Raw genomic sequence first — 22,500 nt, forward strand, 5'->3', positions numbered from 1 at the left:
GGGAAACACTTGTGAGGAACACCTGAGAAGCACCGGCGGCCTTTTCTGCACCGCTTGAGATGGCTAATTCAGATTGAAAACTCTATAACTGCGCATTGTTCTGACGATTCAGGCCGAGTTCGTGAATGGCAGCTGGTTTCTAGGTGCTGTCATTCGATGTCACGGCACATACCGAGGGGTGGGCGGGGGCGCGCTGGCGGGCGGGGATGAGGGGGGTTTGGTAAAACATTCGTTTGTTAGCCTCCTTTAAACTGTACTCAGATTGCAACCCTTTATAGGACAAGCCGCTTTTTGTGCCCGAGTCCACGGCTGCAAAACTGCCCCGGTGTTAATTCAATGGGTTCATGACCACAGGGCAAGGGTTGTCACTCGTTCCTTCCTGCAATTAGCTGTCATGGTTAGCTTAGCAGAACTAATGCTACTCGTCTCTGAGGCTCAGGTTGCGCAGTTTGGTGACTGCGGGCTAGAAAGTGCTGAGGCTTCGTATCAATTACGCACTACATTATGAGCCTGTTATTGGTAAATCCCCTCCAAGCACACATACACATCACACACACACACACACACACACAGACACACACACGTGTTACTACAGCACTACTACATCACACACCTGTTACGACAGCGCTACTACATCACACACGTGTTAGTACAGTGCTACCACATTACAAACACACGTGTTACTACAGCATTACTACGATAGAGGGTACTGTAGTATGAATGGATAATAAAGGCCTGGAATGCAAAAACGGAGATTGTAGAGTTTCTGAAATGTAGATTCTGCATTTCTGTTGTTCAGATTTGATCCTCTTCACTTCTCCCAGTCCGATACTGCAAAGCAGAAATCTGAATAGTTTTTTAGGTCAGGACACCAATGATATCATGGACCATTTCAGAAGAAAAAGTAGAAAATGGTGGTGCTGCTTTTGTCGGATCGGAAGAAAGCAAGGATGATCTCATGGGTCTAAAGTGACAGCGCAGGACCGAATACCTTCCAGCAATACTCTCATAGTGCGATCTGAGGTATGACCCCGCTCGGAACACGAGGTTCAGCAGTGGCAGCTTCACCTGAATCACCGTTCAGTCTCTGTTGATGAAGACATGATGTAGATAAAATTTCCACCCTGTTTATATTCCCAGGAAAGTTTGGGCCATAGGGGGCGCTAATTCAAAATATACTACAGTGCTGTGGAATTCTGAACTCTGATTGGACAGAAGGTGTTGGTTAGTTTTTATTTTTTTATAACAGCAGCTCTGACAGTAGTGCAGATGTAAATCACAGGTTTATACCAATGTTGTTAATATACAGTTATGCCCAAAAGTTTGCACACCCCTTGCAGAATCTGCTAAATCTGAATACCGTTACCAAAATGAGACGGATGATAAAAATCCCCTGTTGTTGTTTATTAGTTCTCTCCTGAATAAACTATATCAATAACAGATGCTTACATATAGTCCACAAGACAAGATAATAGCTGAATTTATAAAAATCACCTCGTTCAAAAGTTTACACACCCTTGATTATTAATACCGTGTGTCGTGACCTGGATGATCCACGACATGATGTGTTTATGTTCTGCGAGAGTTCTTCACAAGTCCCTCGTTCGTCCTGAGCAGTTAAACCGCCCACTGTTCTTCAGAAAAATCCTCCAGGTCCTGCACGTTCTTTATTTTTCTGGCATCTTCTACATATTTGAGCTCTTTCCAACAGCAGCTATATGATGTTCAGATCCGTCTTTTCACACCGAGGACGACCGAGGGACTCGTACACGACTATTACACAAGCTGCAAACGCTCACTGATGCTCAAGAAGGCAACACGATACATTAAGATCCAGGGGGGTGTAAACTTTTAAACAGGATGATCGGTGTATATTCTTATTATTTTGTTTAAAGATCTTTTTTTTTTTTCATTTAGTACCGCCCTTCAGACGCTAAATAAGATAGTTACACGTCTCCCAGAACACAAAATGCTAACAATTTACACCAATCATCCTGTTCAAAAGTTTACACCCCCACCCTCCCCTCCCTTGGCTCTTAATATATCATGTTACCTTCTTGGGCATTAGTGAATGTTTGCACCTTATGTAATAACTGTGTACGAGCCCATCATTTTTATTTTCCGTCTTATTTTGTTAACAATATTAAGATTTAGTGGATTCTGCAATGGGTATGCAAACTTTTGAGCACAACTGTAATCATATTACAAAACATGTGAAATCATTTGTCTGTGAGAAAACATTTATGTAACGTTTATGGAAGGAGTCTCCAGTGTCAGCACACAGTCAGCGGTAAATCTTTACGTTTTCCGACATCTTCAGGACAGAGTTTTTATTTTATTTTGTCTTATTAACTTTAAGAGAGAGAGAAAAAAAGGGTGTTAGTGATTGAACGGCTATAACATGAAAGCTAACTTGTTTTACGTACGTTCTACAGCATTAAATGTATGTATAAATGGATAAAAACGACCACATCGTTCTGTTATTAATCAATAAACTTCCTAACTTTGATTATTTCCCTCTAACAGCGTGACACATTCCTATAAATCCATGACCCTCCGTAGAGGAGGTCGTCCACCAAAATTAAATCAGCGAGTAAAGAAAGGATTAGTCAGAAAAGCAACAAATGCTCCATACGAAGCTACCACCACCATGCTTCAAAGATTGTCTCAGGGCAATGAGCAGGGTTATATTTTCCTCTAAACTTAGCGCTTTGTGCCTTTTGGTCTCATCCGACCGGAGAACCTTTCTCTACCGAGTCTCCTACATGGCTTTTAGCAAACCCCAAACAGTGCATCAATAGAGCTCTTCTATACAGCCCAGATGTGTGGAGTGTGCAGGCTACAGTAGATCTCTTCAGCTCCTTCAGAGTTACCCTTGGTTGCTTCTCTGACCAATATTTAAAAATTTTTAACAATGGATTGAATGTTGCTAGACGTTCAGAATTTGGCATATTTGTGGTCACAGAATCGTCAGTGATACTTTCCCAGAACTTTTTCAAGGACATGTTTTGATAGCTCCTTGTTTTTCATCATGCACATAAAACTCTAGCTTCTTCCAGGAACAGGTGTGTCTATACTGACCTGATATTTACGCCTACGCCATCCGGGTAGTCCACTTACACACGGATGATGTGAGAAGAGATCGACTTCATTCTGTTTGTGTTTTCATCAGAATGAAGTTGATCTCTTCTCACATCATATCTCTCACGGCCAGCACCTACGTTCGCGTCACTCCAGTGAAGAACTTCGAGAAACAAAATCCCGGCGGTAACCTATACAGGGTATTACGTGCGTTTAAGAATGAAACAATCGATCTTTTATCACTTATTCTGACACAGAAAATCATCCACGACGCGCTAGAGAATGAGTCAGTGATCTGAGCGTAGATGCGTTTTGAATTTCTGTGTTTCTGGAGTCCATCATGATTACACGCCGTTCATTCATTCTGAATGTGAAACACTCTGAAGTCTGGCACATAACAGCGAGCGAGGGGCCATAACTCATTACCCAGCTCTCTCTGTGTTATTATTGAGCCTTTTGGCCTTGGGCTGATCCATTTATCGGGCCGGGTATATGTGTGTGTGTGTGTGTGTGCGTGTGTGTGTGTGAAACAGCCTCCAGTGTGTGTTTTCTGACCGGCAGAGCCGGAAGCGCTGCCTGCTTTTTATTTATCGATCTTCATACGTCGCAATCGTCTGACGTGTGTCACATTTTGAAACATTATGCGTGGTTAATGAAGCTGCTGTAAAGATGGATGCTGCCTGCTCTCGGGTTGTTTTTTTTTTTTGTGGTAAATGGTCTGCTTTGAAAAAGACCTGTCCTTACAGCACAGATCCTATTATGATGTATCGTCAGGTTTAACCGGAGTTGTTTGGAGTTCTTAGTCACATATCTAGACAATTAATACTTCACCTTCTGCCACACCTGACTCATAATCTTCATAATTAATTGATGAAATAATACTAATATTTATTCATGATGCACATTCCCACGTCCCCATCAGATACAGATGGGAGCACGCTGTATATGCATTACATATATACTCTATTTAAAAACATATACAGGGACCCAAAGGCCACACCCCCTTCACTGGGACTGACAGGTATAGAGTTCTCCAGCTAAAATTATGGGAACACTGTTGCTAACTGTAAACTATGCACGCTGAGCACAAACTAGCTAATGACTAAAGGTTAACGATTTAACTATCATGCTCATATCAATCAAGTCTATATTATACGAACAAAAACTGCCCAGAATATCAACATTTCCCTCAGACGTGTTGCTGAAATACTAAGAAAAGCCTCTATATGACTTTTAATGTTGTGAATACCACGAAAGCAGTCTGTTCATGTGGAAGCGTTGCGTTAACACGGCTAACAGTTAATCAAGCTAGCACCTAATGTTTTAAATACTGTATGTCTTTATGAAGATATTATAAAATTACAGTGATGGTGGAAATGAGGGGGAAAAAAACAATCCAAAATATCAACGTTTACCTCAGACGTGTTGGTAAATGACTCAGAAAAGCCTCAGTACAACTCAAATTACACTGTAATTACACTTAGCATCAATTGCTAACTTATATTAAACTCTTTCAGTGGTGTTTTTTTTTTTATTAAATTTTTTATTTTTTACGATTTTTTCAAACACCACATGAGAAGACCATTCCTGTGGAAACTTCATGCTAATACAGGAAACACGTAATTGCATTTGACTACGCAGCTAGCTCGAGGATAAACCTATTAAGCTAATAAGCTAGCTAGCATCTAAAGTTTTTAAATGTCTTAAAAAAACTTACATACATCTAAAGCACAGTGACTGTGGACCTGAGAACAAAGCGACTCAGAATGATCAACATTTACCTCAGAGGTGTTTGTAAATGACTAAATCGGCGAGTACATAAAATTATACCGTAATTACATTTAGAACTCAAATTACAACTCTTTCACTGCTGTTGGAAAGTTGTGATTTTTAAAGTTGTGAATACAACAAGAGTTCAAGGACGGTTCATAGCGAATGTTCATGCGAACCACCTTATTTCACTGTACTGCTAAGTCTAGACTGAAACGAATAGCTAACCTAGCTAGCACATAAGACAGTATACAACTACAGTGACCGTGGAAATGAGAAAAAACAGACCAGGATATCAACATTTACCTCAGATGTGTTGATAAATTACTATGAAAAGCCTCCATACAACTAAAATTACCCTGCAATAACACTTAGCATTGAATGCTAACGGGGATTACTCGGATAACTCTGTCAGTGCTGACGGAAATGTTTTAGTTACTCTAAGAGTGAAACGTTTATGAAGAAGCTTCATGTAAACACAATTAGCACAATGATATTTGAGTGTGCGCTAAAATAAAGCTAATAATTTACCTCAGGTGTGTTGATAAATTACTAAGAAAAGCTTCTATACAGCTAAAATTACACTGTAATTACAGTTAGCATGGAATGCTTGGTTGGGTTTGGCCATGTTGAACTGATATGTAGTTCCTTGAGGTAATTTATTTCACACTGAATGTGTTCTCTGTTCAAATGAAGACTACGTCGAGCGGGATAATAGGACTCCATCACTAAGTCTCTCTGTGACTGTACTTGACCTGTTTACCAGGCTGAGCGATCGCTTCGTGACCCGCTGCCTCAATTAACGGCTCACTCTGTGTGAGCCACAATGAGAAGGAGGTGATCGCAAAAATGAAACGGCAAATAAAGAGCAGTGAAAAATGGCCGAGCGTGAAGAGCGCGTCTCGCTGTGAGGCGCTGGGGGGGGGGGGAGGAGGGTTGGGGGGGGGGAGGGGGGTGCTGAATAGAGCTGTGAAAGAGGCTTTCAACAACGGCCACGAAATGAGCTTCATAAACGAGGCCTCTTCTGATCCATAATGCACTGCACTCGAGAGGGAGTGAGAGAGAGAGAGAGAGAGAGAGAGAGAGAGAGAGAGAGAGAGAGAGAGAGAACGAGGGAGAGGTTAAATGAGGAAAATGGAAAGAGGGAAGAAAAGAGTGAGAGACAGAGAGGCAGATAATGAGAGAGATAAAAAGAGAGATAAATGGAAACAGATTAAGAGGAAGACAGACCGAGAGAAAAATTAAGTAAGAGAAGGAGATAATGTGAGAGAGACAGGTGGAGACAGATAAAGAGACAGACAGATGAAGAGTAAGAAAAACAGTGAGGCACAGAGAGAGAGAGAGAGAGAGAGAGAGAGAGAGAGAGAGAGAGAGAGAGAGAGAGAGAGAATGGGATATTGAAAAGAGGGAGAGGGAAAAAGAGTGACCATGAGAGAGAAGGAGAGAGAGACACACACAGATAAAGTGGAAGACAGACAGATAGACAAAAAAAAGTAAGACTCTGAGACATACAGAGAAAGATGGAGATAAAGCAAGTGAGATGGATAGAGACATATAAAGTGCAACAGATAAATAGAAAGATGAAAAGAAAGACAGCAATACAGAGAGAGGAGGTTGAGAGAGAGAGCTAGAAAAGAGGGGATGAATGGGGAAAATGGAAAGAGGGAGAAAAGGAAAGTGGCAGTCAGAGAGAGAGAGAGAGAGATGAGGAGGAAGACAAATAGTGGGACAACTAATGTAAGACAGCAAGGCATACCAAGAGAGAAAGATGAAGAGAGGAGGTGGAGAGACTGATAAAGACAGTTAAAGTGTGAGATAGAGGGACAGACAGAGATTGGCAGACAGAAAATAGAAGAAAACAGAGGACAGACAGATAGACAGATAGCTATCTAGACAGACAGACAGGTACACAGATATTTAGAGAGACAGACAGATAAACAAAGGTAGAAAGACAGAAATTCTGACAGACAGAAACAGAAATTGATACGTGTGTGAGAGAGGGATAGACAGAAGAGAAAGCGAGAAAGAAGGAGTGAAAGAAAGAGGGGTGGAAAGATAGAACAGAAATGAAACGGAATGGGATGGGAGAGGATTAAACAGTGATGAAAGAAAGAAATGAAAGGGGGGGGAGGCAGTGAGGTAAAGAAAAAGTACAGAGGGAAGGATAGATAGACAGAGTGACAGAGGGAGATATAGAGAAACAGATAAAGTAAGCCTGATATAGAGAGAGACAGTAAAGTGAGACAAATAAGGATGGAAACAGAGAGAGACAGGCAGAGACAGATAAAGTGAGAGAGACTGATCAAGAGAGAGAAAGACAGACAGATGGAGACAGATGCAGGGAGCTAGACAAAGAGTGAGACAGAGAGAAAGACAGATAAAGTAAAGGCAGGCAGCAGATATAGCAGCAGATGGAGAGAGAGACAAAGAGAGAGAGAGACTGATAAATAGACATAGACAGAGATACAGTATATAGACAGATATATAGAGACAGATAAATAGAGGGAAAAAGTGAGAGAGATAAAGAGAGATAAAGAAAGACAGATAAAGCAAAAAGCAGGCAGCCGATATAGCAGCAGATGGAGAGAAAGAGAGAGAGACAGACAGATAAATAGAGAGAGACAGACAGATACAGTATATAGACAGATAAAGAGAGATTGACAGATAAACAGAGATAAAATGAGATAGAGATAAAGACAGATAAAGACAGATACAGTAAAAGGCAAACAGCAGATATAGCAGCAGATGGAGAGAGAGACAAAGAGAGAGAGACAGATACAGTATATAGACAGATAAAGAGAGAGCGGCAGATAAACAGAGAGAAAATGAGATAGCGACAAAGAGAGGTAGAGAAAGACAGATAAAGAGAGAGAGACAGAAAAACAGAGATAAAGTCAAATAAATAGACAGAGAAAGTGAACCAGAGAGAGACAGGTAGCGAGACAGAGAGAGTGAGACAGTGAGAGAGTGAGACAGAGAGAGAGTGAGACAGGCTGGTGGGGAGGAACACAATAGCGGTGAACACTAGGCCTCATTCAGTGCAGTAATTGGCAGAGTGGCTTCATTTCACACACTGATTTGCTGCCTCTTGTCCTGCGAAGGCTTTAACAAGTTTGATGCGTGTAATAGAGGATGGAAGGGCATCTATTCTTCCCCTGAGCGCCCGCTCTCTTCCCCTCATTCTCTCCTCTTCTCCCTCTTCTCTCCTTTTTAATGCTGCATTAACCGGATTCTCTACTCTTCTTTGTAAACACGCAAAAAAAGCGCCCAGCTCCTTTAATCATTTGTCTGCTGGATGAACAAGTTCGTGCTTTTTTCCTCTCGCACAATGGGAGAAAAGGTGGAGGTGAGACAAAATTTAGTCACATCTGTATCTAAAAGCCCCTCTGAATGCTTTTGTCGGCTTTAATGAAATGGCAGCGGTGTGCGATGGACGATGGGGTGGTGGTGGTGGTGGTGGTGTAGGGCGAGGGGGGGGGGGGGGAGAAAGGCTCGTCATCTTTCATCAACCCGGCGCTAGATGGATCAGAAGGAGGGCGTAAAAAGCCTCCGCCAAAATCACTGCATTTCCCAACAATAGCGCGTCCGTGCAGGGAAAATACATGAAAAGATGTTTTTGAAAAGGAAGGCACATTGTAATCATGCATTACTTAGCCCATAACCTTTTAATAAATCCATTTAGGAGTGAGAGAGCTGTGCACTTAGCAATGGTGTCGATTTATTTGGAGCCGTTTGGTGGAAACCTGTCAGGACTTAGCGTTGATTAGCCCAAGTGAGGTTTTTTACTTTTAATAAATCTAGTCAGGGTTTTTAGGATGGTGTAACCTACTTACTGCACTAACTTAATACTCAGATAGGGTTTGGGTTTGGGTTTTAAAGGAATTAAATTTATACCGTTATAGCCTTTATACAAATATAGACAACCTGACAACCTGCTATTCTCTGAGGAGATGTTTATTTAATATTTACGGAAGGAGTCTCCAATGTCAGCGCTTTGTAACAGTCAGAGGTAAAGGGTCTGCACTTATATAGCGCTTTTTAAACCTTAGCGGTTCTACAAAGTGCTTTCCACTGGTTCTCATTCACCCATTCTCACACACACACACACTCACACACCAATGGTAGCAGAGCTGCCATGCAAGGCGCCAACTTGCCATCAGGAGCAACTCGGGGTTCAGTGTCTTGCCCAAGTACACTTCGGCATGTGGAGTCATGTGGAGTCATGTGGAGTCATGTGGAGTCATGTGGAGTCATGTGGAGTCATGGAGCCACCAACCCTACGATTAGTGGACAACCCATTCTACCACCTGAGTCACAACCGCCCAGGTAAAGCTGTAACTACATTTTCTGACATCTTCAGGACAGAGGAGTTTACGCTTTAGGGTTTCTGCAGTTTTCAGAGTCTGTTGAGAGAACAACTGTTTATAGCTGACAACGCTTTAATGTTAATACAAGATTAAAAATATGCTAGCTACAATATTACAGGAGGGTTTTTTTGGTTGAAATAAAACTAGCCATAGATGCCCACGTTCTTCCCAGAGGAACCCATAGGCCATCGAGCCAGTTGTATTTCACCGACCGTCGAGATCTCTGAAAGGTCATGACACCGAGCAGAACGGGTGTGGATAAAATCGCAGAAGGTCATCTGCACAGGTTACCTGCGAACTCTGAAGTGATCCGTTTTGTCCACTCTTTCCCTCGTTCACATCTGGCACGTGAGGAAGACTCCAGACCAGATTCAGATTCAAACCTTCTGTGGTTCAAGTGCCAGGTCTTCGCTGGGCAGGTCAAGGTAGTGACCTTTGACCTTTAATTCAAGAGTGACCATTTGCACCGTGCCAGACCGGGTTCAGGCTTCCGAGGTCATAAAAGGGGTCACGAAGGGGTCACTGATTTGGGATGGGCCCGAAAGATAGGAGTACCTTTCTCACCTGGATGTGTCTCCAATGACTGAGTCATTGAAGTAGCACCATCTTGATTTTATTTTGTTATTCATCAAGCACAAAATTCAGAAAATGTTCAGTTCCATGGTTAAAGAGGAGCATTAAAATACAGAGATGTACTGGCTAAATATCAGGAACTCAGGAGATCTTTTTGAAGCAGAGATGATTTAGAGAAGCAGGTTTTTCTGTTGACCATCATTTTAGATCCACAAATACAGACCATGAAGAGATCTCTTTCCAATAATGGTAGCGGACTAAGAGTTTTGGAGTGGACTGTGTTCACTGATGCAAACCGGTGCACGTGTAACAACATGCCTCAAAGAAAGAAAGCAGAAAATGAGCCTTTGTAGCTTTGAAGTTCCATCGACACGCACTGAGAGTCACGTTTGGGACAAAACCGTGTGCAGGGGTCAGATAGGGTCACGGAGGGACGCTGATTGACCCTATTTTAGCTCAATATCCTGTCTGAGTTCCCCCATGAACAGAGGCAGCCTTGATCCAAACTCCGGAATCAGATTGATCCTTGGTCTGAATGTGGATCAGATTTCAGCTTCGCTTGTTGCTCCTGCGTTTGCTTCTGATCTCAGGTGACATTTCGTCCCCTTACCGACGTCCTGCGCTGGACCCTACAGAGTCGCCTTTGTCCATGAAATCACTCAGCCCTTAAAATTTGGGTTAATAGAAATATGGCTTATTTAAGAAGCAGACATTCCCCGAGCAGGACAGAGCTGCTGATGGACAGCCTGGATTCCTCTCAGCTAGGCATATGCTGATAACAAATTCATTACACAAATACTATTGTGACAAACCATTTATCAAGGGTTATGATATTATTACAAAATAATAATATGTTTACTTAGAACAGTTTGGATGTACTCCTTAGTCAGGGGCAAGTTTCCCAGCAAACAGAATGAAACGATTCCCTTCGTTGGGAAGAATATGGGTGGCGTTGCCTTCAAATACGGTCAAATTTGGTCAAAACAAGAACCTTTAGAAGACAGATGCCCTCAAGCATCTTTCTAAATGACACACGTAAGTAGACCCTAAGGATGGACAAGAGTACTTGAGCACTCACTATAGACAAGGATGATCGATTATGACATCCCGACAAACAAGTGACTGAACATTTATCTTTCAAATTTATTCTTTACATTTTATTGCCAGATTCATTGCAAGATCAACCAACCACCACTTCCTCCAGGAATTCGGATAATTCACACATTTTCTCTGAGAAATATTTGAGCGGTTATGATCACCAAAATGCACACCCCAATCTTTGATGGTCAAGTTCCTCAGATCACAGTTTATCCTTGGTGTTTATGTATAAAAGTCCAATTTTAATTGGACACACAGGGATTGGAATATGAGTCACTGACTGACATTTATCACCTAAACTCTGGGGTCCCCGAATTCCTGACCTGTCGTCCTCTGAGAAATGTCCCGCTCTTACAGAGTCGCCTTTGTCCCCCAGCTCACTCAGTCCTCACAATTTAGTCTGACAGAAGCAGACGCTCTCAGAGCTCAACAAACCTGCTGATGGACGGTCTGGATTCCTCTCGACATTCATCGGCTCCTTCATAACACAGTCTTTATCCACCAGGATTACGGAGAGCAAGGGGGTACGATTCAATTCTTCTTGATTCTTTCCTCGCTGCATTGTGGCAATGTGAGCAGCTCTCGTTGAGTCACGGGAGTGAATCTTTCATGTTTGAGGTATAGTAGGGCAATAAAGCTGCAGGTCTTCAACACTGGTGAAAAACCTGGAAGGTTGATGGGCAGCTTGTAGGTCTTTTCCTAATGAGACATGGTTTCAAGTCAGCAGAACATAAGGATGGATCTTAGGCACTTGTTAATGTAGATCTACCGCTTCTGGGTGACCTTTGTGTGACCTTTGCTGTTTCTCTCTCTGTTGGACGTATAGTGATTAGGTGGTAGGTACGGACTATCTGCAAGTGCCTAAAGTCCATCCGCAACATCTGCTGGCCTCAAATCACCACAAACACCAATCTTAAGGAGAAGATCTACAAACTGTCCATCAACCAGCAAACTGGCAAAGTGACGGAAACATTCTGTCAGGGCTGCTATGAGGCTCATCCTAAAATCCACTAATATCAGCGAGGCGTAGGAATTCACCAAACTCACGGAGGTGGTACAAATACAGCCGTGGTGATGGTGAAACATGAACAAAACATGCTAACGGACAGAAACAAATGTCCTTATTACCTCAAGTTCACTTTGAAGAATGTGTTCATGCAAGAATGTGTTTTCTACACGAGCAAATGTAGGCACTGATTGATGACCTGAGCAGAGCGTCGTAATGTTCTTTAAACACAGGTCTATCGGAAGAGGATCTTCATCGTATGACCTGAAATGGAGAACCCACGTTAACACGCAGTCAGTTAGAGGGGGCAGCTGAGACTTTTATGGATATTATTGGCTGTTGTTGTTCTGGTGGATCAATGATGTGAGGTAACGCAGGTGACGCAGATTCATTTACTGCAATATGCAGTGCTCAGTTAGTTAATAGTATAGTCGCACACTTCTATACACAAACAAATCCTGTGCGAAAACTGAACCTCTTCTGGGAAAAATAGGTGGAGGAAAGTGTGAGATTAAACTGGATTTCAACTTCTCACAAGCACTTCACGAGCGTGTTAAAACTGAACATCCCATAACTGTGCACAGTGTTTTAATGCAAATTCATTCCGGACTATTTTCCACAACAATTATCGATTTATTTACTTGTTTATTTTATCGTCATGCACATACACTTCTCAACCGCATGCTGTCGTTTTGTTGTAATTCAGTGAAAAGTCACACACACTCACAAGCATATAAACTTCAGTCATATATTAGCAAACCACAGAAAATACGGCAGAAATGGCACCCAAAGTTTAATACAGTAATATCTGTTCCAATATAACACAACCGTTTTCAAAAGGTTTAACCGTTGAGAATTGAAAGCTTTGTCAACTGAGCTAATAAAAATGGACTGCATTGGATCATCAAAAAAAGAGAGAAAAAAACAAGAGAATTCAAAGCCAGGTATTTTTTTTTTATGTCCAATGTTTTACCTGAAAATATAATCCTTTTATTGCATAGTAACACCATATTGTGGGGGGGGAAACATTTATATGTAAATACAAACACATAAGTGCTTGCATCCAGGCCCAAAAGTCTGAGACCACTTTACAGTGAATGAGGTATAAAAACAAATACACATTCTAATTATATTTTACAAATTAGATTTAGATTTTTTTTCCATCAGTCACTGATCCAGTATCCAATGTTCCAGCTGTATTATTATTCATATATTTTTAGTTCGGCACCAAAAAAAACAGTGGTATTTCGGGGGCGGGGCGAGCAATCCTGTTTGCTACTGATTGGTTGCGTATAATACATAACACAATGTGGTACAAACTAGGGCTGTCAAAATGAAATTTTTACTATATTACTATTCTATTCTAGTGTTCTACTATTTTACTATAACACTATTCTAATTGAGGTAATATTTATGCATTCACAGGTGAAAGTCCAGATTCGAATTTTTAAGATCCCTTATTTTACTATTTCTCACCTACCACAACTATATAGAAATACAGTTTAGCTAAATGACCTCGTCACGTGACTTAGGAACAGTGGAAATGTTCATTTTGGCAAGCGAAATGTTTCCACGTCTGTAACACGGCTGCTACTAAATCAATCGAACGCCCTAAACGTACGACAAGTAACTTCAAATAATAAACGTGACGCCATCATAACACCTGAACACCCGAAAAATCCCGTATGGAAACGGTTTAGATTTGATCGCATAAATGGCGTGTTTTCACCTACCGCGTTTTACGCAATACAAGCGTAAATGCTTGTTCATTTTTCACCGAACGGCACTGTTCTCAAATCTGATTGGTCAAAAGTTCTCGATGAATTTTTTGCAGAACTGAATTCTGGAATTTGACTGATCAGAAGGTTGATATGGTACGAATGCTCGGCTTTCTGTAAGGAGATGTTTATGTGACACGTCTGGAAGGAGTCTCCAGTGTCAGCGCTTTTGTGACGGTCAGAAGTAATATTTTCAGACAATATGAACCAACGAGCCAAACAATTTTAATCTGAACTCTTTGTGTCCAGTGTGTTCTTACGAACCGCGACGTAAATATTTAAATGAGATATAAAGTATGACGAAGGTTAATTTTTTGACGCCTGATGGAAGATCAGAGGAGTCAGACTTCTAGATCCTTCTTTGCAGTGCACACAGTTTCCAATTTAAACAAGAGTTGTAGAGCAATATATACACTATTTTCAAATTCATTACATTATCATATATATGTATCATTTACGCCGTGCTCTAATAAGGTACACAAGGTGAGACTGTACAAAACCATTCACTCTTCCTTAAAGATTTCCACCACAGCTCACATTCGCATTACCGCTCCGAAAAGTCAAATAAATAACCTTTATTCAGGTATTTTGAACTCGCTATACATAAAAAAGGAGAACCCGAGCCCTTATCGTATGCAGTCACACCTCGGTAAAGAAACCGTTATGTTTCCGTCACCCCATGGCTATGCGATGCTTTTCACTGATAACACGATGTCAAACCTCAGAGCTCACACGGACACGAAATGTCCTCCAGGGTAAATTCATAAACAGCCATTTGTGAAACTTGAGTGCAACATAATGCAGTTTGAGCTGCAAGAGCTGCCATTCACAAAGATCTGAATCTCCGTGTTAGCTTAAGGCACTCGCGCCACATCTATAACAACTCCATTAGAGCCAATACCAGAGACGCTAAATGGGACTGCTAGCTGTTAGCGCTGGCGGTAAGAAAGAAGGACAATGCACTGAGTGAAAAGAAACACCCTGTGAATGGGTCAACAAATAAGGCCAATTATTTCTCTGTAATGATAAATCCTGAATAATAAACTAGCTAGCATAACATAGCTGTTAGCACTGACAGGAAAATATAATGGATTAAGCGGTGGACAAATCTCAGAGGCATGAAATGAGCCTGCTAGCTGTTAGCAGTAAGGGCACAATTCACAAGAATATAACGACCAATTATTTAAAAGATAAACGTAAACAATACTCCTTGCTAAACTAGCATAACACACAAGTTAGCCATTAGCACTGACATCAATTTCATCTCTTTCTCGATTCATCTGCTGGTGAAACCTAGTATAATATCGCTCGGATGCTAAACGGTGTGGAGAAAGTAAAATGGAGCCAGCTGTATACATTGTAAAAAAAAACTTTCCCAGCTGTAAACTTGTCGGGGTTAAAAGAGTTCCAGAGAAATCTGAGTGAAACTCCACCGAGCCGAAACGAATCCAATTCAACTTTAGAGAGAGAAAAAAACAACTTCTAGACCGTTCTACAGCCCAACACAACTCTTCGTGCGGCATCAATCAGTCCCGGTTCCACACCTGCATCAAATTAGCATTAGCGCTCACTCCTTAAAAGAGTTCAGCGACACGATGGCTAATTAATTTGCCGCTTCAAAGCATGGGCTGACACTAGACTCGTCATCCAAAACAAGAGAAAATGAGCCGCGATAATTAGCATAAACGTCGCCATTTCCATAAAACGCCAGCGATTTCCCATTGTGCTTGGGTGAAGGAGTGCAGTCGTGTCACGAGTCGAGTTTAGCGCAGTTTACGTAGCTTGTGCTCCAGCCGCTGCTCTTGGAGGGCTTTAACAATGCGCGAGGTCGCAAATGGATTCGGTGTTGAAAAACGTGTCAAGATGAGCGGCCGCTGTTTTGTCGAGTGAGCAATTACAGCCGGCGTAAATCGCGTAGCTGTTAAACAAGCCGACACGCAGATACGCGGATGATCCAAACCCAATCCCACACAAAAATCTGTGATGTAGATGTATTTCGGACGCGCTGTACATGCTGTATGGTAAAATAAATATACATATACATAAATAAATAAATAAATAAATGTGCCTTTATGAGTAAAAGTTCTTTAGAGCGATGCTATAGAAGAACCATCGTCAACATCACAGTAACTAAAAAATGTACACGAACATAAAAGGTTTATATTACAGATGTAACGTCCAGATCATTTCACCCTTAAAGCATGAAGTTTCCATCAGGCACAAATTCAAATCCAGAATGATCCTGGTGTCCTGTCACGGAGAACTACTGAGCACGGTTCTCATAATGGAAGTTGAGGGTGCCAATACTTTAATACAAGGATTGTTCTTATGAAGGCGGCGTCAAAAACAAATGTTGGACCGAAGGGTTCTGAACGGAGACAAAATGGATCCTCTGTGATGTTGCTCTGAAGGCAATTTTTATGTTTATGGGTCTTAAGAGAGTGTTAAGTCGCTAACATTTACCTGGAGATACCTCTCTCTCACTCTCTATCTCACTCTCTCTCACTCTCTATATCTCTCTCTCTCACTCTCTATATCTCTCTCGCTCTCTCTCTCTCACTCTCTATCTCACTCTCTATCTCACTCTCTCTCACTCTCTATCTCACTCTCTCTCACTCTCTATATCTCTCTCGCTCTCTCTCTCTCACTCTCTATCTCACTCTCTATCTCACTCTCTCTCACTCTCTATCTCACTCTCTCTCACTCTCTATCTCACTCTCTCGCTATCTCACTCTCTCTCTCACTCTCTCTCACTCTCTATCTCACTCTCTCTATCTCACTCTCTCTCTCTCTCTCTCTATCTCTCACTCTCTATCTCACTCTCTCTCTCTCACTCTCTCTCTCACTCTCTATCTCACTCTCTATCTCACTCTCTCTCACTCTCTATCTCACTCTCTCCCTCACTCTCTCTCTCTATCTCACTCTCTCTCTCACTCTCTATCTCACTCTCTCTCACTCTCTCTCACTCTCTCTCACTCTCTCTCTCACTCTCTCTCTCACTCTCTATCTCACTCCCTCACTCTCACTCTCTATCTCACTCTCTCTCACTCTCTATCTCACTCTCTCTCACTCTCTCTCTCACTCTCTCTCTCACTCTCTATCTCACTCTCTCTCTCTCACTCTCTCTCTCTCTCACTCTCTATCTCACTCTCTCTCTCACTCTCTCTCTCTCACTCTCTCTCTCACTCTCTATCTCTCTCGCTCTCTCTCTCTCTCTCACTCTCTCTCTCTCTCTCTCTTTCTCACTCTATCTATCTTGCTGTCTCACTCTTTCTCTCTCTCTCTCTCTTTCTCACTCTATCTATCTTGCTGTCTCACTCTCTTTCTCTCTCTCTCTCTCTCTCTCTCTAGATGCTAAGCGTGATGGTGTGGATGCTGTTAGACGGGATCTTGGCGTCTTTGTCGTCTCCGCTGATGCGAAACACGACGTGTGTGCTGGATGGGATGGTGGACGTCCCGCTGAGAGGTTTTCCCAGCCAGCTGTGAGCTCCACGCTTGTACATCCTCACCGTCACCTACAACGACCAGAAATAATCATGTTCAGCATGCTAACATCAACACGCTAACATCAACATGCTAACGTCAGCATGCTAACGTCAGCACGCTCACATCAGCATGCTAACTTCATAACAGCTTATTAACATTCAACTCAAATCCCTAGTACCTGTGAGAGAATATGATTCAGATTCTAATTCAGATCCAAATTCTGATTCTAATTCCGATCTTGATTCAGATTTAAACTCGATTTTAGTTCTAATTCTGACTCGTTTAATTTTAGAATCTGATTTAAAATCTACTTCAAACTCAGATTCTAATTCTGCTTCAGATTAAAATCCTGTTTCTGACTTTGATTCTGAGTCTAATTCACATTTAAATTCTGATTCATATTTATATATATTTATATCTGATTCTAATTCTTATTAAATTTCACACTTCAAATTTAATTAGATTCAAATTCTAACACAAATTCTCATTCTGATTCAGATTAAAATCCTGTTTCTGAGTCAGATTTTGATTCTGATTTGATTCTTACTTCAATTTAGATTCTGATTTAAAATCCAATACAAATTCCCATTCTAATTCTGCTTCAGAATAAAATCCTGTTCCTGATTCTGAGTGTAATTCAGATTTGCATTCTGATTCATATTCTAATTCAAATTCTATTTTATATTTGAATTCAGATTCACGTTCTGATTCCAATTCAGATTCTATTCGGAGTCTAATCCTTATTTCACATTTCTATTAGATTCAAATTCTAATACAAATTCTGATTCCGATTAAAATCCTGTTTCGGATTCATATTTGGATTCCAATAAAGATTCAGATTTTGATTCAGATTTCGATTCTTATTTCAATTTAGATTCTGATTTAAAATCCAATACAAATTCCCGTTCTAATTCTGCTTCACATTAAAACCCTGATTCTGAATCAGATTCTGATTCTAATTCTGAATTAGATTCTAATTTATTCCGATTCATATCCGAAATCGGGTATAATTCAGATTATATTCTGCGTCTAATTCAGATTTAAACGCCGAATCTAATTCTAATTATGTTTCAAATCTTGAGGGAGTTTTATTCCATTTCGGATTTAGATTCAAATTCTAAATCAGACTTCAATTCAGAATTTGATTCAGATTTAAAGTATGCCTCTGGTTCAGAGTCAAATCCTCACTCATGCTGTAATTCACATTCTGGTTTTGAATCTGATTCATTTATGCTTCTAATTCAGATTCTGACTCTGATTTACCAACATTAGTCATTTAGTCACACTTATTTCATCTTGGTGCCATTAACACATGTCCTTCACATGACCTTCAGCTGTCGTGTCACGGATTTCTCCCAGCATCTTCAGATGAAAACATCAGGATTACGTCGTAGAATTTAATGCTTCAGAGTCGTTCTTATTCACTTTGACAGATATCGTATGTAATAAGTGATAAGCATTAGGTTCACAGATAAAGAACAGGTTTTAGTGACCTCTAGAGGTCACACAGGTCACGACCCTGACTGAGCCCTTGTCATATCTCTCTAGCCCTCTCCGGACATCCGTGACCTTCCTGTTTGACCTTTGCAGGCCAAGCTGTTGCTCACAGCCTGACCAGGAGAATCGATTCAGACTCGATTCAGTTAGACGCCACCTGGACACAAGCATCATCAGAATGATAAACCAGAACTGGAACGTCCACGAGACAAAGTCTTTCCCTCACCTCTCTTTTCTCTCTCTTTCTCTCTCTCTCTCTCTCTCTCTCTCTCTCGAAGAAGAAGAATAAGATCGTCATGTTACGGAGAAACCTCAAAGAATCGTGAACTCCGCTGTCCTGAAGATTCACCTCTGACACTGGAGACTCCTTCCATAAACGATAAATAAACTTCCCCTTACAGAAAACTTTGCTTACGTGGAGCGTCCGCCGTACGAGTCCCTGTTAATGAGCCGTCACTATAGAAACGATGACGTATCGTAAACCTGCCATCTGAACCGGACTCGTTAATCAACACCTTCAGATTCGAGAGCTCAACAATAACGCTTGAGTCTGATTACACACTCAGGAAGGATGTTATATGAATCACTTTGAAGTCTGCGATTAAATGAAATACGACGTGAATAAGCTGTGATGCGCGTCAGTGTGTGTGTGTGTGTGTGTGTGTGTGTGTGTGTGTGTGTTAACATCCCGATGTGTGACTCAGTGATTCAGTGTATCAGCAGGACACACACTTCAGCTTCAAACAGAAAAGCAGTGCATCTTTGAACCAAGCCAAGATTGGACTCGGATTTCTCTCGCTCTCCATCCAGCTTAACGAAGTGTGTACTCAGCATCACACACACACACACACACACACACACACACACACACACACACACGGTTTTCCGGCTGGACAATGGCCGCCTTAATGAAATTTGCGTGGCCGGATAATTGAACTCTGTTCCATTTCAAAGGAAAAATCTGCAGCACTTCTGCTGTTTGACGCGCCTTATACACGAGATTAAAGTGTACAACTGTGTCCACCTCCACAACACACACACAGACACACACACACACACACACACACACACACACACACACACACACATACACACACACACACACACACACAGACACACTGGGTGAGATGTTTTTTTGTTATAAACATGGACAATTTTTTTCAATTATGGTTTGTGTGAGAGCGGCGTGTGCCGGCGTTGGTGTTTGGCTAATGGCCGCAGGTCGAGGTTCAGCGAGTGGAGCTTATTGCAGACGCGCGCCGAGGCTTTTATGAGCGACACATCAAAAGGTAGATAAACTACCGAAAAGAGGAAAGATGGAATTGAAATTTTCATCTCCAGTTCTGTAAAAATGTGTTTTAGTCTCTTTTTTAACAAAAAATGTTATTTAAACAGCAAAAAAGCATGTGTGTGTGTGTGTGAGTGTGTGTGTGTGTGTGTGTGTGTGTGTGTGTGTGTGTGTGGTACAGGAGACACTACTGCATAATATGATGTGGCTTAAAGTTTTTGTTGAGCATTTTTCCGATATAAAAAATACTTGTTGTCTCAGTGAAGGAGGCGTGGCATCTGTGTGTCAGTCTTAGTGAAGGAGGCGTGGCATCTGTGTGTCAGTCTTAGTGAAGGAGGCGTGGCCTGTCGGTTTTCTGTCAGTCTCAGGGAAGGAGGCGTGGTCTTGGTAAATGTGGGTCTCAGTGAAGTAGGCGTGGCATCTGTGTCTGTCAGTTTCAGTGAAGGAGGTGTGGCCTTGGTACCTGTCAGTCTCAGTGAAGGAGGTGTGGCCTTTGTGTCTGTCAGTTTCAGTGAAGGAGGTGTGGCCTTGGTACCTGTCAGTCTCAGTGAAGAAGGCGTGGACTCTGTGTCTGTCAGTCTCAGTGAAGAAGGCGTGGCCTCTGTGTCTGTCAGTCTCAGTGAAGGAGGCGTGGCCTCTGTGTCTGTCAGTCTCAGTGAAGGAGGCGTGGCCTCTGTGTCTGTCAGTCTCAGTGAAGGAGGCGTGATCTCTGTGTCTGTCAGTCTCAGTGAAGAAGGCGTGGCCTCTGTGTCTGTCAGTCTCAGTGAAGGAGGCGTGGCCTCTGTGTCTGTCAGTCTCAGTGAAGGAGGCGTGGCCTCTGTGTCTGTCAGTCTCAGTGAAGGAGGCGTGATCTCTGTGTCTGTCAGTCTCAGTGAAGGAGGCGTGGCCTCTGTGTCTGTCAGTCTCAGTGAAGGAGGCGTGGCCTCTGTGTCTGTCAGTCTCAGTGAAGGAGGCGTGATCTCTGTGTCTGTCAGTCTCAGTGAAGGAGGCGTGATCTCTGTGTCTGTCAGTCTCAGTGAAGGAGGCGTGGCCCCTGTGTCTGTCAGTCTCAGTGAAGGAGGCGTGGCCTCTGTGTCTGTCAGTCTCAGTGAAGGAGGCGTGGCCTCTGTGGCTCTGTTCCATCAATACAGTTTAAATTGCTAACTGAAACACAGACAGAAGAAAGACACACTGTCTGTTTTTAATCTAAATCTGTAGCCTGGAATATTTATTACTAAGTAGTGAAGACAGCATGAGTGTTAAAAAGGGTTTATTACAGATTATGTACTCATGTAAACACCTCCCACAATGCCTGCACTCTGCACTACAATACACCTTTAATATTCCTCGATGGCAGAACACACAGTTGTGGTTTAGAGCTGGATTCTTCTGGATCTCACTTTACACTGACACCTGACACACTGGAATGAAACATAGCTTCATTAATTCTGGCATGCTGAAACAAAAGCACCTTGAGCATAGCTTTTAGGAGGCAGACGTCTGTCTGTGTGCGGGGGGGGGGGGGGGGTGTGTGTGTGTGTGTGGGACTGACACGACAGCTATTTGTCTACAATCAACCTCAAACCTCTGTAAATCATCTGCACAGAGTCGCCGGTGTGATGAAACACGACAGCTCCGAGCTCAGACAGTCAGAGATTTATTGGTGCTTCTTTCCAGCAGTTTAGCACAGAGAGGACAACCTGATATTCACCATCACACCAGAACCTCCAACATCAGGACAACCTGATATTCACCATCACACCAGAACCTCCAACATCAGGACAACATCATATTCACCATCACACCAGAACCTCCAACATCAGGACAACCTGATATTCACCATCACACCAGAACCTCCAACATCAGGACAACCTGATATTCACCATCACACCAGAACCTCCAACATCAGGACAACCTCATATTCACCATCACACCAGAACCTCCAACATCAGGACAACCTCATATTCACCATCACACCAGAACCTCCAACATCAGGACAACCTCATATTCACCATCACACCAGAACCTCCAACATCAGGACAACATCATATTCACCATCACACCAGAACCTCCAACATCAGGACAACATCATATTCACCATCACACCAGAACAACCAACATCAGGACAACCTCATATTCACCATCACACCAGAACCTCCAACATCAGGACAACCTGATATTCACCATCACACCAGAACCTCCAACATCAGGACAACCTCATATTCACCATCACACCAGAACCTCCAACATCAGGACAACATCATATTCACCATCACACCAGAACAACCAACATCAGGACAACCTCATATTCACCATCACACCAGAACCTCCAACATCAGGACAACCTGATATTCACCATCACACCAGAACCTCCAACATCAGGACAACCTGATATTCACCATCACACCAGAACCTCCAACATCAGGACAACCTCATATTGATATATGATGATACAGTCAGCTTTAATCAGACAGAGATAGGGAAACAGACAGACAGAGATAGACAGAGAGACAGATAGAGAAACAGACAGAGATAGAGAACAGACAGACAGAGATAGAGAGACAGACAGATAGAGAT

The 22,500-nt window shown here is 42.1% G+C and overlaps 1 protein-coding gene and 1 long non-coding RNA gene across 2 annotated transcripts in view; one reads left to right on the plus strand and one right to left on the minus strand.

Annotated features, from left to right (window-relative positions):
- Positions 1-12,564: 12,564 nt before the first annotated feature.
- The window catches only part of si:zfos-911d5.4 (uncharacterized), a 42,851-nt gene continuing 32,915 nt past the window's right edge, over positions 12,565-22,500 (minus strand). The window contains exon 7 of the mRNA XM_017482965.3: positions 12,565-17,188. Coding sequence (XP_017338454.1) covers positions 17,021-17,188 — 168 coding nt within the window. The 3' untranslated portion in view covers positions 12,565-17,020. The remainder of the gene's footprint in view (positions 17,189-22,500) is intronic.
- LOC108273628 (uncharacterized) lies at positions 13,800-18,907 on the plus strand. The gene is made up of 3 exons (XR_001814332.3): positions 13,800-13,850; positions 17,025-17,155; positions 18,708-18,907. It is a non-coding gene; the product is annotated as an uncharacterized LOC108273628 (long non-coding RNA).

The sequence above is a fragment of the Ictalurus punctatus genome, chromosome 13 (genome assembly GCF_001660625.3).
Source record: "Ictalurus punctatus breed USDA103 chromosome 13, Coco_2.0, whole genome shotgun sequence".
Classification (NCBI taxonomy): Eukaryota; Metazoa; Chordata; class Actinopteri; order Siluriformes; family Ictaluridae; genus Ictalurus; species Ictalurus punctatus.